The sequence below is a fragment of the Cottoperca gobio genome, chromosome 17 (genome assembly GCF_900634415.1).
Source record: "Cottoperca gobio chromosome 17, fCotGob3.1, whole genome shotgun sequence".
NCBI lineage: Eukaryota > Metazoa > Chordata > Actinopteri > Perciformes > Bovichtidae > Cottoperca > Cottoperca gobio.
The window spans coordinates 10,353,560-10,373,240 of record NC_041371.1 but is presented as its reverse complement, the minus strand read 5'-3'; the positions used below and the strand labels follow the sequence as shown (position 1 = coordinate 10,373,240).

Here is a 19,681-nt window from a genome sequence, read left to right as displayed (position 1 = left end):
AAGGGTGTGTGTGTAATAAGCTAAGTCTTAAGCCTACACCCATTCAGTCAGTATTGGTTTGGCAATAAAAAAAAGTGATGACTTATGGTTGTTTAGTTAATATTTTTTATGCATGTATTTGAGTTTTTTAAGTTGACCAAAATAAACGAAACAAAAAAAATACAAACTAACAAATCTGCTGTGTTGGCAGAGTAACAGAAACAAAATGGAAACATGAAAGATATACTTTAGTGAACTTGGTGTTACTTGTTTTTCAGCTTTATTGAGATACTGAACACTCAAATTGTCCTTTTGACCTCAAGAATGTTGAACCCTGGATGGGAAATTCTCTGCGCAACCACTATCTCTACTCACTCTACTGGGGATTAAATGTGTTGCCTTCTGTATTCTTTAATAATCATCAACTGTGTATATATAGCACTATCATTTGTCAGGCTTTAAATGAGAGAACAGAGTTTAGAATAGTTCTTTTTAAGTGAGGTTCAGTGATGCCTAAGGATCCATAAAAGGACCGTAACAAAATTAAGAATGCATTTTATTTATTTATTTATTACAGCGAAAATGCGTAGTGATCAATAGCAATCATTACAATAACAATAAAGCAAAAATCATGTAAAATCATAACAGGAAAAGGCAGATTTGTCTTTTTTTCTGCAGTCAAGTTAGATGTCATTAGAAACATTATGTGTAAAAATCACTTGTATTAAATTGTAGATTTCCCAAAATAAAAGGTACACCTTACGTTGTACCTAATCTATCTCTCTAATGACACAGCTGGGCTCAAATGTACCACAGAGATGATTAGAGTCTCTGACATAAACTTATAGGACGTTATAGGAAGTTTTCTTTTGAAGATGGCAAACAAGCGCCTTTGTTTGTAACCAGATAGGGTTCTTGTTTAAAGAATATCTAACTAATAGATAGCTTTAAGTCACTCCCCCCCCCCCCACATGACTGTGTTTATTACAAACTGTAAAACTAATATTGTAATTAGCAATGTTTCAAATGAGTAATCAAAGTTCTGATTGCAACATACTTAACAACTTTTTCGCAGAATGAAAAGACAGCCCGAGCACTAATCTTCCCACCCAGGCTAGAGGGTGCAGGAGTGTTTCGTAAACACAGCAAGGTGTGGTTTCTATCCAAAAGCGGCCAGCTTCCGTCTATTCAGACAGAGCAGAGCATTATCTGCGCAACAGGAGACGGGGAGGGGAGAGGTGCGCGGTTTGTCCTCTTGTCTGGACAGCAGAACGACTAAAAACTTAAGAGTTTCTTAAAACATCGAAAACAACTCCGCAAACATGAGTATGTACGGCTCCAATTCAAGGCTGGCCACCATGGGCCAGAGGAGTAATTCTCGACAGGATTTGGCGAATGCAAGTTTTAGAAGCGACCCAATGGCCGGTGGAAACGGCTTCCAGGGAGATTACCCAGCAGGGGACGGCGGATACACCTATGCCTACTCCAGGACCTCCATGCACGGCGGGGGGGGACAGAAAGTACAAGTCAGCGTGGGCAGCGGAGGTGGAGGACTGAGGTAAGAAATCACCTGAATGAGCTTTCAAATTAACCTCGTGGCATTAGGATGTGCTTAAATTAGAGTTTAAATGTTCATGTAAAAAGAAAAAGAAACTAAAAAAAAGGTTCAGGTTCTTCCCAGCGAACCAGAAACTACAAATGAATGCCCGCTTCTTGAGAAACATTATGTCAGCTGTGTCAAAGCAAAGGCATAAACAACAATTTGGGAATGTGTTAGGGGATTGTGTTGTTATTATTGGCACCATTAAAAAAGACAAATGGCATCAAACAGGTTCCATTAAAACCATTGCTTGCTCTCCACAGACAGGTTAATGAATGCTTTAGAGATAATACATGAACATATTAAGTATTCTTTCATCAGTGCAAACGCATCCCAGGATCCAAGGTCTTGACGTCTTTGCTAAAAACGTATTTTTCCAATTTATGTTTGTCTCTCAGTAATCCTAGTTGTTTCCTGTTGCCAAATAATCTGAGTTACAATCGAGGAAATACGTGCACACGCCCCTTAAATGTCCTCCCAGTACACTCATTATGTCACTGTCTATATCAGGGGTGTCAAACTCATTTTAGTTCAGGGGCCACATATGGCCCAATTTGATCTCAAGTGGGCCGGACCAGTAAAATCATAACTCCTAATTGTTCCCTTTGTTTTAGTGCAAAAAAAATACATTCTGAAAATGTTCACATTTAATTAACTATCTTTTTACAAAACAATATGGACAACTTGACATTTCGTAAGAAAAACAAGTGCAATTTTACAATTTCAACAATATTATTCCTGTTTATTATTTCCACATGTGCACTACAACTTACAGATCACAGTGTATCTACAAAGGCACAACACATTTAGTCACAGATATCTGGAACTGAACAATATAGTATTTTACTTTATGATCAAAACAACACATTTTTACACTTTGCAAAGTCATCCCGCCGTCGGTTTGACGCCCCTGGTCTAAAGTCATGACAGTGATGTTTGTGCCAGAGCTTTTCAAACTATTTCCTTTTTAAAGAGTCTTAAATGCTTAATTCATGGTGAACAAAGGTTAAAGTAAGACACAGGATGTGCATGGGGGAGTTGCAATCTCTTTAAAAATAGAACGTTTTTTGTGTTGGTGACTAAAATGTATGATTTTTAAAGGATTATTCCTGATCGTAAACTACTTTTGTTCTTTCTTTGATTTTCACACATTGTTGTTTTGTTATGTCATGTTGTTCATTAAGAACGTTCGAGCTGATATTTTGTTTTAATTTCCATGAAATTCAATGATTATTGACAAGCATTCATACCAATCTAATAATTGATTAATTATATTAACAGTATCTGTCTTTGAAACTGCTTATTAAAGGTTTAAAAGACAAACAAACTGCTGGTTGTACATGTATATATATAACTGAGTGCTTAAAACAGTAGTTTGTACTTTTTCAAAATATTCACTTCACATTGATATTATTTAAAGTTGTATTACAAGCTCTGAAAATATGCTGTTTTGTGTTGTTCCCCTCATGTTTAGTTCACATGCAAGTCAGCAAAAAGCTGTGTTCCTGACAAGCCAGTGCCAGGAGTACCTGCAGAGAGCCAAGATGATTATCCAGGGTGTAAGTGTAGCACACATATTACACTGAATATAACTTGAGTGTTTGTTTTTACTGTTCACGCATCAATATGACAATGTGGTATCATTAGATATGATTTAAAAGCCAGATATTATCATCAGCCACAGTTAAGTATAATTTCAGTGTCTGTATTGTGTGATTTTATAGGGGGGTCTAGCCATGGATGCAGAAAAGCATTTGAACATGGCTGCAGAAACCATGGAGCAGATGAAGCTCTGTGGCAGAGACCTGCAGCAAATGCGTATACCTAGTGAAATTTTCAGAAGGTAAGACCAGATGTGTGTGTGTGTGAGTTTGTTTTCTGTCTTTGCATGTGTTCAATAAATGCCGTGTATACACATAATGGTTAATGGGTAAAATATGCAGGTTTTTGAGATTGTGGAGTCGCATCTGAATTTCATTTTGTAGTTGAACCGAACCTTATAAAGACAAAGTAATTCTGAGGACTTATGGGCCCTCTGCACATTCCTCTCAGCTGTATTTGCCCAGCTGAGCTCTTTGAAGTTCAGAGCTCAGGTTGCCCTTTGGAAGATTCACAACATATTTTCCTTCTTTGTACAACTATACAGCTTAGAACAGTTCCAGTACTTGCATGGTGCTCTCCATCAGCAATTAGTAGTCGGTGGTATGACAGTGAGGCGGAACAGAAGCAGCATGGGTTCCCAGGAGGGGGGGAGGATCTTTAATGATGCCATGGCCTGGATTGTCCAACAGAAGGTGAGCTCTTCATACATCAGAGACATTTAAGATCATAATAAATATAAAAAGAACACAACCAATGTGGGTGATACGGTTGGAATCAATGATACAATAATAATCCCTCATCAACACACATCACAATACATGTATGTAGAATCACATATACAATAATAAAATGTGTTCCACTGTTACTGTACTTCACTCATGTTCAATCAGAGACTTTGATCAAACATTTTCTTTTTGATTACAATTTACTTGTAATTACGAATTTGGACAATCATTAAATGGTAATACAGAATCGTCTGTACTCGTCTGAAGCGTTTTGTGACGGCAGCATCCACAAAACTCTGTGCCCGACAGTTTTATAACCTGTTTGAGCAGTATGAATAGCTGCACCTGCATGTGTATGCATGTCTGAATGCCAGGGTGAATTAGTATGCAGGCAGTTTTTTTATGTGAACTGAGGAGGAGGAAGAGGAGGAGGAGGGGGGTGCACTTACCCTGTCACTTGTTCTGACCTCCTGTAACTGGAACCATCCGGACCCATGCCAAAACCTGATCCATGAGTCAAAAGAGGCCAGGGGGTTGGGGGTGGGGGGTGAAGAAGGATTGAAACAAAGAAGAGGAAAGAGCTCTGCCATTTTAGAAAGAGACTGCAAGAGAGGAAGGCATAAAGTGAGAGCGGGGATAGAAAGGATGCAGATAAAGAAGCTGTGGGAGCAACAAAACAAAAAAAAAGTAGAAGTAAAGGAGTGTGAAATCTGACACTCTCCACCGAGTCAGTCGGGGTAGTTCAGGAGAAGGGTAACATGCTCATGGGAAAACGCCCTTTTACTCTCTACCTCCACAATCCTCCCACCCGACCAAAAACACACCCTGTCGTTCTGTCACCACTTCAAGCCTCACCCTGTTACATCATTCACTCTACCCCGTTATCACATATAGAAACACTTCTTTACATATTTCTCATTCTTTCTACATTAGTTATTGCCTTTTTTTAAACTCCAAAACTGGTATCCTATCACCTGATGACCTACTGCTATATTTTTTTTACCTATTGTATTTATCTACTGTCATGTCATGCTTTTAGCCATTGTACCTTCAGTCAACTTTGTTGACCTTTCTACTCTGAACATTAGCTGTACTGTCGACAGAGCCAGTCTCTTAGCAGCAAAAATGTGTGTAGCTTCAGCCAAGCAGTCATGAAGAAAAAGGGAGTGGTTAGAGAACAAAAGCCTTGAGAGAGAGAAAAAAAATGCGGGTAAAGAGCAAGGACCGGCTGAGGTTGGTTTGCTGCTAGAGCTCTTATCAAAGCTGAAGGCCGTTAACAAGGGGGGGAATAGTTGGGATAGTTTCCTGCCTAACAATGGACTTAATGATTGTATGCTGACACCTAGAGGACAAAGAGGGGAAATGCATCAGCAAAGTAATAGCAGGAAGAATAGTGTTGACTTGTGACTAATGAGGGCTCACTGTGTATTTTTTTTATTGCTAAAACAATGAGTTGATTACTGACAAGTGTTGCCTGTGTGGCTAAAGCCGATAAAGATTAGTCCTCTGTGCCCCAGAGTTTCATTGTTGTCCAAAAACTATGATGAGCCTAACATTTTGCAGTATTTAAATGTTTTCAATTCCACATACTTATGTCTTGTTAGATACTTACTACAGCACAACATGTGTATTCATTTGCAGCTGGAAATAGCCACATACCAATGCACAATTTACTCCTGTTTGAGTAGCTTTTGCCAAAAACAGCAGTGCCCAGGTTGTTTAAGGAATTGCAGAGCTCCTTTAAAATGAAACAATGTATTTGTGAAGTATTTAAAAAAAATACATATATGACTTAGAAAAGAAAGGGCTCAGTATGGAGTGCCACAGACAGGGGAGGAAGTTCAAAAAGCATTGAGAGACTAATAATGCATTTCTTTTAAATTTGTATATATACAGTGTATAGTATTTCTTAAACCATTATACAGCAGTGTATCAACAAAATATGTTATGTCGCGTCAATTGAGGTTGATTTTGACTTTGTAATTGTGTGTAGCAGTTAATGCATTTTAAAAGGTAATAAACTGTGATTCTGCATCTTGTAGCGCATGATTGAGACTGCTCCGTGGGGAGATGACTCCGAAACCATAGAAAAGCAAATCATAAGCCACAACAAAAACCACAGCTTCATCCAGAGGAGCCAGGAAGTAGACCGTGCCAGAGATGAACTGGTAGGTGGTCATCCTGTTTCCCTGTTTTGAAGCTCTTCTTAGTTTCTCTTGATATCTTGTTTGTTAAGTAGGATGGTCATCGATGCATCACGTGTACAAATGTTTTATAATCTTATTTAAAACTGAACAATTTAAAACAATCAACATCTCTTTTATTTAGAGCATGAGGGGTGACAAGTACAACCTGTCCATCATGGAACAAGAATGGGAAAGCCTGCAGGTAGAAGCAAAGTCTCAAAAATATTTTAGAGCTTTTACAAATCAGTTTTTTATTTGATCATATTCATAACATTGCCCTTGTGTCTTGTCTCAGAAAATGTCGCACTGCCGTGTGAGTCAGCTGCGCGAGCTTCAGGGCATCATCGATGAGATCTCCCGAGCCATCATGTGGGTGAATGAGAGAGAGGAGGAAGAGCTTATGTTCAACTGGGGTGACAAGAACATCGACCAGTACATCCCAAAGAAGCAAGAGAGCTACTCAGTAAGAACCTCTGGCTGAACTCTTCTTTTCTCCTGGTTGGATGTCTCTGTCATAGTTTATGGGTGGGATTAAACCTTTATATTTGATGTGTTTTTATTTCATATGTTGGCTTTTGGAGTCCAAATCCCTTATGTTCTGTTCCTCTGCCAGGGGCTGATGAGGGACCTGGAGGAGAAAGAGAAGGACCTAAACAAGCTGAAGGCGAAAGCTGATGGACTCGTAAACAACAACCACCAGGCCTCAGATAAAATTGAAGTAAGGTGTTTTGTTTCTGGGTGTTTTCCTTTCCAAAACACCAAATTATTCATTGGTTTTGTACTGAAGACTCTGTGTGCGCCCACAGGCCTACATGGACACCTTGCAGACCCAGTGGAGCTGGCTGCTCCAGATCACCAAGTGTATCCATGTTCATTTGAAGGAGAACGCTGCCTACAGCCAAGTAAGGGCTCAGCATTGCAAATATCTTATGAAAATAGTGCATTGTATTTATTTTTTTGTGTGAAAACTAATCAAAGCTTTTTGCTGCCTTCTTCAGTTTTTCAAGGAGGCTAATGAGACCTATGCAAAGCTGCAGAAGGAGCATGAGACTATCCGAAACAAGTTCACATGCGACAAGAACACCCCACTGGATAACCTCACTGAACTCCTGAAACACCTGGAGGTACCATTATACATGCATACCTTTAAGTTAAATTCAGGCACATTTTCTTGCAGGTGTGAAGCACAAAGCATTCTCCAACTATGCGTTCTGTCGAGTGACATGGGTTTAAACTTGCATGTCTGGTGAACTGGTTGGCCAGTTTTTGTTAAGACGCTAAATAGAAAGCCTCTGCATGTGTGCATCTATTTTATAAAGTCTATGGTTTGCATTCCTTTTGTAGAGTTTTGAACTTTGAATGACACAGTGTATGTACAGTGGCTCAGTTAAAAATACAGATCTGATGTTTGCATGTTCACAGAAAGAGAAGATGCGAGTCATGGAGAATAAGAGACAAGTCCACAGTCTGGTCAGCAAATCTAGGAGCATTATCAGGCTGAAACCTCGCAACCCTGAGGAGAAGTCCTCTAGCCCCGTCATAGTCCAGGCCTTATGTGACTTTAAACAAGACCAGGTAGGTCCTCTCTCTCTCTCTCACAGACACACACAGACACACACACACACACACACACACACACACAGACACACACACAAGCACAGAGTATGAAGTGGAATATTACAAGTATAATTCAGTGTTTCCTCTGTTTATATGTTCTGTTTTCTGCTTCAGATAGGGATTTTAAAAGGGAATGAGGGCATCCTGAAGGATAACTCACAGCGCAGCAAGTGGCTTGTAACGGGACCTGGAGGTCTGGACATGCTGATTCCCTCTGTGTGTCTGCTGATCCCCCCACCAAACCCGCTCAGTATCGGCCTCGCCAACAAGTAAGACATATTCAGTCAATGTAGGTCTGTGAAAAACCTGTTCAGATATTGGTCAGGGCATATACAAATTTGATTTGTTTTGTGATAAATATATTGGATACATCACGTTTCCTGGAGCTAGATGGAAAAACAGCTTTTCCTTTTTGGACGGTAATTTATTTTTTAATAAATAGATCCAATAGATTCTAAAAGGTTTTTTATGACCGAAGAGGTAAGAAAATATCTTAAACCACAAAGTAGCAAGTACTCGCTCCGTTAAAATTAAAATGCAAAATTCTGCGTTTGATAAATATTACATCATATGTCTGCATATTAATGGGTTGTGCTGTTCCTAGGAATGAGCAGTATTATGAAGCCATCATGAGCATCTGGAATCAGCTCTACATCAACATCAAGAGTCTCATCTCGTGGCAATACTGCCTCAAAGACATAACTTACATCAACTCCCTCACTGCCAGCATGGTAAGATATCACAAAGAATGTTATAAACTTAAAGGGGAACTACCCCCATTTTCTAAATTCATACACTATTCTCCGAAGGTCTAAGACAGTCAAAAAATATTGGTAAACATGAACAAACCCTCTCCCAAATCTGAAATGTGCTAAAACTAAATATATATACTAAAAATACTGTCATCAAGTATAAAGTCTGTATATTCTCCATAGAAAATGACTTGTTATGTTATAGATGGCACGGAGAGCAACCAACAGAATACATTTTGTTTCACAACTGAGAACACTACAAAAGAATGAAGCTCATTTTAGTATAAGAAAGAAAAACAAACATTCTGTGGGTCCACAGGATCATCAGGTCATTTATTGTCTATGGAGTAGCTCCAGACTTGTCCTGTTTCTGGTTTCGAATATTGATTGAACTTTCCTAGGCTGTGGAAATAACGTATTAGAATTCTTCATTTAAGCTAATTCTGCATTTTACTGTTAGTTTTTATACCAAGCAAAGCTGAATTAGATCCAGTTTTCGTTTGATCTGATATATACTGTCTGGAGTTTGCTGACATCCAGTGTCTTTTGCTTTAACCTGATCCCTCTCCATTGTCCCGCAGCTGTCTAAGATGCGACCCGAGGAGTACCGCAGTGTCATCAAAAGACTGGAGACTCACTACCAAGAGTTCCTGCGTACCAGCCATGGTTCTGAGCTGTTTGGGGAAGAGGACAAGAAAACTATCCAGGGCGACTTTGATAAAGCCCAGACCCACTATGACACACTGGTTATCCAGATGCCCGCCCACAGTGAGTGTAAAATGTTACCTTATCCTCCAATAACCTAATAATAGTCCTCTAAATTTGCAAACCACTATAAATTGATATTCTTCAAATTTTCCCACCAATAAAGGGGAAGAAGTGGTGAAGCCTGAACCACCAAAAACGGACACCACCAAGATCATCAAGACCACTGTCGTCGATATCAGAGCAGCGGCTCCCGTACCCAGTTCTACCCTCAGCCTTACCCTGCTCAATAGTCTGCAAGAAATTCGACGCAAGCTGGAGCTGGCTGAGTCCGGTCTTACCAGTCATCTCCACATTCCCCTGGGGGAAAACAGTGTGCATGAATGCTCAGTGCACATCCAGAGGCTGCAGGTGTGTAACGTTTCATTTATTGTTCCATCTAATTAAAAGTGAGGTTCCTCTCTGCTTGAAAAAAAAGAGGTATAGGTCAAATATAAATGTAAACAATATATAACTATAAAAATAAAACACAACAAAAACATAACTTTCTTGTTCTAAGCAAAGTGATAAATACTAAATGTAACTTATTATTACATATTGATATCCAGACTGTGCACCAAGACTTGGATTCCATTCATGATGAGTACCTGCGACTAAGAGAAAAGATTATAAAGCAGCTGGAGGGGATACCTGCAGACTCCGAGCAAGCCAAGTTCCTCCGCTCTGAACTGGAAATCATCAACCAAAAATTGGGAGGCCTGCAGGGTCTCTACCCAGCCTACCTTCAGAGGTACATTATTGTTGTCTAATCACATCACCTTTGTTTTTACAATGATTGAGAGAATACTGCGCAAAATAAAGTAATTACTGGGACCAGAACTTATTGCAACATAAAACTGATTTATAGAGTAAAACATTTACTTTTCTCATTAGATTTAGTGAAAGTCATTTGCAAGAACGAGTGCATTAACGTAATGGCTTCCTGTCTTTAAAAGGCTGTCGGCTGTTCATGCCTTGCTCCAGAGCCTTCTCCAGGCTGAAGATATCATTAAAGTCCATGAGGCCCGGCTGACAGAGAAGGAGACCTCCTCTCTGGACCTTCGAGAGTTGGGAAGCTATCGAAGCACACTAAAGGTTTGACACGCTTTATATATTTAGTTTGAACCGCAGCTTATTGTTTTCCTATGTGGGACATAAGGCCACATTTAGTAGTACACTACCACCTCATTTATATCAATATCAATATATTTTGTGATATACTACATTTTCTGCTAAATCATTTGAGAAACTTGAACACTGAAGTTCATTCTTGACCTTATGTGTGACAAAATAATATGAAATAAGCTTTTTCCTGAGATTTCAACCACTTCTCACAGTCTTTATGTCTCTTCGCTCCTCACTGGCTGTGATGGTCACTGATGATCCCCACTCCCGTATGCAACAACTTGTTATCACATGGCTGAGGTTCCACACTTGGGTCACATGACAACACCCAGTGGTGTGAATGTAGCATTTACTCCAGGACTGTACACATTTAAGTTATTTGTACTTTACTTGAGTATTCCCTTCCCATGTTATGCTACTTTATACTTCTACTTCACTACAAATCAGATGGAAATTGTACTATTGTCTCCATTACATTAATTTGATAACTAGTTATCATACAGATTAAGATATTACATACAAATCATACACATGATGGGGTTATTAAATATGATGCATAGTTGTAGATTAAACTACCCAACAGTATAAAAAACTGATCAAATTAATAAAAAATAATCCAATATATAATAGCATAACACTCACATTTTTCTTCATTATGTGTATTTTTACTTTTGATACTTTAAGTACATTTTGCTATTAATACTCATGTACTTTTAATTAAGTAACATTTTTCAATGCATGACTTTTACTTGTAATGGAGTATTTTAATATTGCTGTATTGATATTTGATAAGTAAAGGATATGAATACCTCTTCCACTCCTGACAAAACTGTAGGAATGCTCTGATGAAGACTAATAATATCATGTATATAATGTCATAGTGCCCACCTCTAGATGTAAATAAGAATTAAAAAGGATGAATGATATTTATATAGTTGAAGTTTTACATTTTTAATTTTTATTAAAGAAAATGAAGATTGATCTGGAACAAAAAAGAGACCTGCTGACAGCTATGGAGTCTGACCTCAGTAAAGCAGTGCACTGGAATAGTCAAATCTCTGAGCCCTTCCACAAGTGTGACGTGGACTTGTCCAAGTACTCAGACCAGGTCAGTCAGATGTCTGACCGCTGGCGCCGCATCCAAACCCAGATTGACAGCAGGTAGGATAGTCAGTACATGTACACACATTTCTTTAATATCTGTGATTGTTTCTCCACATTCTCCGTTCGTCATTGCCGGTAACAACACTAAAAAATTCCCTTCATCCCTTCCTCTTCCTCCTACTCTTTCCTCTTCAGAGTTTGGGATTTGGAGAAGCAGGAGAAACAGCTGAATCATTATCAGCAGACCAGCTCTCTCCTGGATCAGTGGATAGACAATGCCAGGAAGCGCCAGGACAACCTTCAGACGGTTAAACTCAGCGACATCCAGACTCTAATGGACCACCTCAACCAACAGAAGGCACGTCTTTCCTTCTTTAGATCACCATATTGTAATCAATAATATTATTTTTTAACTGATTTGTTTTTGAATTGGAGATATCCAACCATATACACTTTAATTAAGATAGTGACAGCCGTGAGCATTAGTGTAGGTGTGTGGATTTTATACTTTATACAGCCCCATAAGTGGAAAGTGTGGACATTTTTTGATGATTTATATATTACTCGCCAAGAAAGTTAATTTGTGAGTAACCACTAATACTAATATCATTAAAAGTATTGTCTAATACTATAATAATATTATTATAATTATTGTCTATTAAAGTAATGGATGTCTTAGATGAAGCACAGTCTGGACAGTGTCATGTCAGATCAAATCTGTGAATTTAATGCCCCCTTTTTGCTGACTGTACAGGCACTTCACACTGAAATTAAAGGAAAGAAGGAGAAAGTAGAGGATGTGCAGAAAAACGCAGACACCTGTGCTGCCTCCATAAAGGTATGTAGTCTGTAAATATTTTTTTATATTTATATTTTTATATTTTTCTTTCATTTTAAATTTGTTTTACACTTAACAAGCTGATGAGCCCAAGCAAGTATGGTACAAAATAAAGAAGTCCCTGTTGTGTTGTGGGTTTTCAGGACTATGAGTTGCAGCTGGCTTCCTACGGTGCAGGCCTGGAAACTCTGCTTAATATTCCTATCAAGAGAACAATGCTGCAGTCCCCTGCCTCTGTGGTCAGACAAGAGGTATGAGTACTATTTCTAGCTAGATGTTATGTTCTTCTGTTTGTTAAATATCAATTAAGCAAGGACAATTGCCTTTGTATTAAGACCTTATGTAATACATCCTATTTAAACGTTAATTCCCTAATTGTATCTGTCATTCATAGATCTCATTGTTATGTAATGAGAACATGAACAATTTACATCAGTATTCATCAACTAATTTTAACTCCCATCAGGCGTCTGGCCTCCAGTCCCGCTACATTGAGCTTCTGACCCGCTCAAGTGACTACTATAAGTTCCTAGGGGAGCTGCTGAAGAACATGGAAGAGCTGAAAGTAGGTATCAGATTTGAATGATGCCATTTAAAACATTGTGTCTGTAAGTCAATAATTGTGCTAGTAACAAAAGTAGTATGATCGAAATAAAATAAATGAACAAATAGGTTTATGTAACTGAGTCTCTTTCTGTTTTTGTCCATGCTCTCTTCAGATCAGGAACACCAAGATCGATATGTTGGAAGAGGAACTGAGGCGTCTGAAGGAGGACATCCAGGATCGTAACCACAAAAACAAGTCTCTGGAGGATGCTTTGGCCCGCTACAAAGTGGACCTCTCTCAATCACAAGATCAGCTCATTTCTATGGAGGAAGTGAAGAGAACCACAACAATTCAAGTTAACGCTACCAAGGAGAACCTGGACAGCACACACAGCCAGCTTCAAGATCTTAATGATCAGCTGACCCGCATTAAATACCAGCTTGATGAAGAAAATAGGAAAAGAAGGTTGGCAGAGGAACGCTACACCAGCCAGCAAGAAGAGTATGAGACGGCTGTTCGCCGCAGACAGAAAGAACTGGAAGAACTCAACTGGTCCAAGATTGACTTGGAAAAGTCGGTGAAGGACAAGGAACGTGAGGTGGAGAGGATGAAGATACTGCTAGATGAGGAAATGATGCGTCGACGAAACGTTGAATCAGATATCTCAAAGGTAAGAACACAGTGTACCCAGGAGCTTAATCAACTTAAGCAGACATACGAGACACAGATCCATGTTACCAAGACCACGATCCTGAAAACCTCACAACAGAAAGAGGAAGACGCAACAGAACTGAGACTGCAAGTTGACAGACTCTCTGCTGAAAATAGAGATCAAGAGGAGGAGCTGAGGAGACTAAGGCAGTCCATTGCTCACACCGAAGAGCAGAAAAGCAGAGCTGAGCATGAGGCCAGCCAGCAGAGGGCCTCAGTGGTAAAAGAAACAAGAGTGCGCAGTGAGTTGGAGATTCAGCTGAGAACAGTCATGCAGAAGGGAGGAGAGAATGACCTCCAACTACAGGACGCATCCAAAAGCATTCAGGAAAAGTCCAGGCAGATCAGCATGCTAACATTGAACCTGGAGGAGGAGGGGAAGAAAAGGAGAGCTCTGGAATTGGAAATCAATCACCAGAAACAGACTGAGGCAGACCTGAAGGCAAAGAACGCCTCCTATCTGGAGTCCATCAACAAGCTTAAAGTGTCTGAGCAGGAGATCTACATCACTCGAGTAGAGCTAGAGAAGCAAACCAGTGAGAAAACCAAGGTTGAGCAGAGTTCTGCCAGGCTGCAGAGCCGTATCCGGGAACTTCAGTGCTCCCTGGATGGAATGGAAGCTGAGTTGGAGAAACAAAAGAAGGCAACCCAGGAAGAGTTCACACGTAGAAAGAGAATGGACGCAGAGTGTGAGAAGATGTCACAAACTTGCAGAGAGCACACCACAACAATTAGCACACTGAAATCTATCCAAATAGAGACTTCCAACAGTGGAAGGAAGTATGAGCAAGACCTCAGCGCCCTCCAGGAGGCTCTGGACAAGAGTATGAGGGACCATAAAGTCACCAAGCAGGAACTGGCAGCTGTCACAGCTGAGCTGAGGACACTTAAACAGAAGCTCCAGCAGGAACTGGCTCGAGTTCATGAGCTCAACCAACGTAATGAGAGTCTGTATAAAACCATTGAGGAGAAGAGCCGCCAGCTTAACGACTTCACTAAAGAGATCGAAAAACTAAAGACTCTGACACAGAACCTGACAAAGGAGAGATTGAGGTTGGAGGAGGAGCTGAGGAAAGTTAGACAGGAGAGAGATCAGCTGAAGTTTAGCAAAGACACTATTGATGGAGAAAGTGCCACTCAGATCTCAGCCTTGCATGTCCAGCTTCAGAGTAGCTCCAAGAGGACAACCGAGCTCCAGGCTCTCATCAATGACCTGACCAAGGAGAGAGAAAAGCTTAAATTGGAAATAGACAAATTCCAAAAGCAATCGATTGAGGTATTTTTCACTGCATGGAAGGATCATCTCTACAAACTCCAACTAATTTTTTTTCTGCTTTTGCATGAATGCTATATGTGCTTTAAGAGTGTTATATTAGTGACACATTAATTATTTTTGGAGTTTTGCATGAAATTCACTTGCTTAAAAAGGCTTTTGCTTATACATGCACATTGTTCACTCATTCACTTGGCACATTATGCGACTCAAATTAACTCATACAATAATAACAATCACTTGATTAATCACTGCATACTAATGTATTTAATAAACATAATATACACATTATACAATATTAAACATTCAATTAGCCTGTGGCATCACAAATTAAATATACGAAATCTGGTATATGATGATAAGCGCTTACAACATGCTGTTAAGGAAGGCAATGTGTAATTCATTCATTAAAGTTGTGGCTCTTTGCATATGCTGCTTTTTGCTCTGCTCATCACTTATTGCCATTTCTTTACAGACATAATAATGTGTTTTATAATCTTTCCCCAGACATCCATGATGGTTCATGATTCCCAAAGTCAATACACTGAGATGCTGCTGGAGAGGGACAGTTTGCTATCCAAGCTTAAACTGCTGGAGCAAGACAAGACTCGTCATCAGCGCATAGAAGAGGAGCTCACCCGCATCAAGCTCACACTAGATACTGAGATCCGCAACAAACAGCGGCTTCAGGATGAAAACAATGGTATCATCAAGGATTTAAACTATATGAAGAGCCAGTATGAGATGAGAGAAAACCACATTAGGCAGTTTGAGACAGACAGAGACAAGGCAGATCGTGACAGGATCTCCATGAAGAATGAGCTCGATAGGCTCATGAGGGAGCTAAAGAGTGTTGAGGAGAGGTACAAGAGCCGCCTGTTAATCTCTGAAAAGGAGGCATCAGACCTGGCTCTCAGGAGAGATGCCCTAGAGAGAGAGATACAGAGGCTGCAGCAGAAACCCAGCACTCTAACCAGGCATACACAGACAGATGAGAAGGTCCCAACAATCGATCCATCCAAGCTGATATTTGATGGGGTGCGCCGCAAAGTCACAGCCCACCAGCTTTGTGACTGTGGTATAATCAGTAAAACCACGCTAGACCAGCTCCTGAAGGGAAAAAAGACAGTGGACGAGGTAGCTGTGGACATCCAGCTTAGTCTAAAGGGTACTGGCATAATTGCTGGCATGAAAACAGGTTCTCAAGGGAAAATGCCATTCACTGAGGCGAAAAACAAGAGACTCCTCACCCCAGAGTGCGCCCTCATGCTTCTGGCAGCTCAAGCTGCAACAGGCTACATAGTGGACCCTGCATTTAATGAAAAGATGCCTGTGGATACCGCATGCTCAAGAGGCATTGTAGACACAGAAGACAGAGACACCTTGGTGACAGCTGAAGCAGCTAGCACAGGCTTTAAAGATCCATTCACTGGCAAAGTGTTATCTGTGGGTCAGGCTTGCAAACAGGGCCGCGTAGACAAAGACACAGCCATCCGCTTGCTCCAGGCTCAAGAGTCTGTTGGAGGCATATTGGACCCCATTCTGAGTGTGTTCCTTCCAAAAGATCTGGCCTTGGATCGCAATCTCATTGATGAAGAGCTCTATAGGGCTTTGAACAAAAAACCCACCTGCTATCTGGAGCCGGCGACAGGGCAGAAGATAACCTATAATGACCTTCGGAAGAAGTGTATAGTGGAACCTGTTTCTGGCTTGCTTCTGTTCCCTGGTCAAGAAAAGAAAATGACAGTGATGGGTCTCCGTGGTGAAGTCTCTGTTTCAGAGCTCATCGAAGCTGAATTGCTGGATGAAACTGATGTGGCGAAGCTCACCAGCAGCGAAATTGAAGACAAGCTAAAGTCTTATCTCCATGGCTCTTCCTGCATTGCAGGGATCTATGATGAGGCCAATGACAGAATAATTTCTTTATATCAGGCAATGAAGGAAGGCTTGCTCATGAGAGGAACCACCCTGGAACTTCTAGAGGCCCAAGCTGCTTCTGGCTTCATTGTTGATCCAGTCAACAATGTGTTCTTGACAGTAGAGCAGGCCACAAAGAGAGGCTTGGTAGGAAACGAGTTTAAGAATAAGCTGTTGTCAGCAGAGAAGGCAGTAACTGGATACAAAGACCCATCCACAGGAAGGATAATCTCTCTCTTCCAGGCTATTGAGAAAGATCTTATTGAGAAAGGTCATGGAATCCGTCTTCTTGAGGCCCAAATTGCCAGCGGTGGCATTATTGACCCCAAAGAGAGCCACCGTATTGATATCGCTGTTGCCTATAGAAGGGGATATTTTGATGAGGAAATGAATGAGATCCTAACTTATGAAGGAGATGACACAAAAGGGTTCTTTGATCCTAATACTAAGGACAACCTGACATATCTTCAGCTGAAAGAAAGGTGCCTGTCAGATCCCAAGACAGGCCTAACACTCTTGCCAATCAAAGACAAGAATAAGACCCAGAAGTCAAAGGAGAGCCGTACCAATGTCCTTCGCAAGAGGCGGGTAGTGATTGTTGACCCAGACACTGGACTGGAGATGTCAGTGAGGGAGGCCTATCACCGGGAGCTAATTGACTATGACACTTTCCTGGATTTGTCGGAGCAGGAGTGCGAGTGGGAGGAAATAACTATCAAGGGGACTGATGGCTCCGAACGTTTGGTGATAGTGGATAGGAAAACAGGAACCCAGTATGACATCCAGGACTGCCTGGAACGCGGTGTCATTAAGCAGACGTCTTTGAATCAGTATCATGCTGGAATGCTAACCTTGACCCAGTTTGCTGAACAAATTACCAGCAGAACCAGCAGCACAGAGATGAACATTGCAGCCATCAATGTTGATGACATGGTCACCTGCAGCAGTCCCACCCAGGCCGCACCATCTTCTCCTACCGTCCGTAAACGCTTTAACAGTATTTCTATTACTGTTTCTCCCCCTGAGATGTACGATGACCACAGCCCTGTGGCTGCCATATTCGACACAGAGACCATGGAGAAAGTAACTTTGACAGAAGGGCTCCGAAGAGGCATAGTTGACACTATTACAGCACAGAGGCTACTGGAGGCCCAGACATGCACAGGAGGTATTATCAACCCTGCCACTGGTGAGAGACTGTCGTTGCAAGATGCTGTCCATCAGAGTATCATCGATGAAAGCATGAGTGCTAAGCTGAAACCTGCCCAGAAAGCCTATGTTGGTTTTGAGGATGTGAAAACTAAAAGGAAGATGTCCGCAGCAGAGGCAGTGAAAGAGACATGGCTGCCCTATGAAGCTGGCCAGAGATTTTTGGAGTTTCAGTACCTGACAGGAGGCCTGATAGAACCTGGCAGTGGACGTCGCATCACCATTGAAGAGGCCATCCGCAGAGGTTGGCTAGATGGTCAAGGGGCCCAGAAGCTTCAGGATACACGGAACCACCAGAAGAACCTGACCTGTCCCAAGACAAAACTAAAGATCTCCTACAAGCAAGCCATGGACAGCTGCATGGTGGAAGAAAGCAATGGTATGAAGATGCTGCAGGCCTCCTCAATCTCCTCCAAGGGAATCAGCAGCCCTTACAATGTCTCTAACCCAGGATCTCGCTCTGGGTCCAGGGCTGGTTCCCTAGCCGGCTCCAGGAGTGGATCTCGTAGAGGCAGTGTGGATTACTCCTCTACTTACAGCTATACATTCTCCTCCAGCAGTACCAACTCTCAATCTTAATACACACCATAGAAAAAAGAATGAAACTAGACATGTTATAACCTACAGGTCAAATACAATTTGAGTACTTTTGTAACAGTTTGCTTTTTTAAATATTTTACTGATACCTATGATATTTTGGGACATCTGTTTAAATACTGAACGTTATTCTAAATGCATTTAGATGTTTTGATAGTTTGCAGTTTTTGGTGATTTGGTGTTTGAATATTAATCTTAATGCAGAGTACAATTAATACTCTTATTCTAAAGCATACTTGTTGTATGAATATATATTTGGCATAGCTCATTTTAATATATGGCTTTTTCTTTAGAATTTAACTATTTGTTGTGTCAAAATATGCTTGTTAACCACAGCTTCAGCATTAAGTTTGCATTTAAGTTGCTTAGTTTTTTGCAGCTTGACTTCTGTATGTTTTACTTTTTTTATTGAATAAAGGAACAGAAATATTTTGGAAATAGCTAATGCTGAGGTTTATCTTAAAATACTGAATTAAATGATTAATGATTAATAAAAATTCCTTGCCACTAAAATGTTATTCTCACATGATTGAAAATAAAGTTGTCATAACAAATTTGATTCATTCATTTACTCATTCATTCTTTTATTATCTTGATATTTCATTAGTGTGCATTAAAAATAAAACAGTTTACTGTATGAGGAGAGGATCAGCAGTATCCACTGTAACCTATGGATGGCGCTAATTTTCATGCTGAAACAGTTTAAATCTAAGTGCCAGCCTGTTTGCCCTCAAAGCACAGTTTACATTATACTAGAGATGTGGGAAGCAACATTGTAAACTTTGATTATAATATAGGCTAATATAGCAAGACTGTTACGGACTGAACAACCTGCAATGCAGACCTGATATAATATGATAATCATGCATCATATAAATCTATATATGTGAATAAACATGGGTATTATTTAACCAAGCAATACATATAAATGATCAAGCAAGTTTCTCTTATTGCCTAAAGATAATTTAAATGCGTATCCAGACACCACTGGAGATTCAGATATTATATTACAATGGATAGACCTAATGCATATTATCATTCAAACAAAAAGCAATTATTTATGAAGTCATTATACTTATACAGTGCATTAGGGTAAACCCAACTCAATTGTTGCCAATACATATATTGAACCACAGTAAAACTATTTGAAATATT

At 40.3% G+C, this 19,681-nt stretch overlaps 1 protein-coding gene across 2 annotated transcripts; it reads left to right on the top strand.

The window, feature by feature from the left end:
- Positions 1-1,169: 1,169 nt before the first annotated feature.
- Positions 1,170-19,085, top strand: dspa (desmoplakin a). 2 transcript variants are annotated; one of them, XM_029453150.1, is made up of 24 exons: positions 1,170-1,537; positions 3,054-3,138; positions 3,304-3,422; positions 3,726-3,873; positions 5,949-6,074; positions 6,235-6,294; positions 6,388-6,555; positions 6,706-6,810; positions 6,899-6,994; positions 7,091-7,216; positions 7,515-7,667; positions 7,824-7,978; positions 8,314-8,440; positions 9,043-9,229; positions 9,333-9,577; positions 9,775-9,956; positions 10,162-10,300; positions 11,298-11,491; positions 11,630-11,792; positions 12,189-12,272; positions 12,416-12,523; positions 12,739-12,837; positions 12,992-14,806; positions 15,311-19,085. In XM_029453150.1, the coding sequence occupies exons 1-24, from the start codon at positions 1,302-1,304 to the stop codon at positions 18,506-18,508; spliced, it is 8,118 nt and encodes a 2,705-aa protein (XP_029309010.1). In that variant the 5' UTR covers positions 1,170-1,301; the 3' UTR covers positions 18,509-19,085. The 2 variants fall into 2 exon arrangements, with proteins under 2 accessions (XP_029309010.1, XP_029309011.1); XM_029453151.1 differs by having other exon boundaries at positions 1,172-1,537; positions 12,992-13,489.
- The last annotated feature ends 596 nt before the right edge of the window (positions 19,086-19,681 follow it).

Bases quoted from the DNA above. Each gene is read 5' to 3' on its own strand.
- dspa (XM_029453150.1), top strand. From the start codon at position 1,302: ATGAGTATGTACGGCTCCAATTCAAGGCTGGCCACCATGGGCCAGAGG. The intron at 3,874-5,948 runs GTGAGCTCTTCA...TGCATCTTGTAG, and splicing joins CCTGGATTGTCCAACAGAAG to CGCATGATTGAGACTGCTCC. The intron at 11,793-12,188 runs GCACGTCTTTCC...CTGACTGTACAG, and splicing joins ACCACCTCAACCAACAGAAG to GCACTTCACACTGAAATTAA.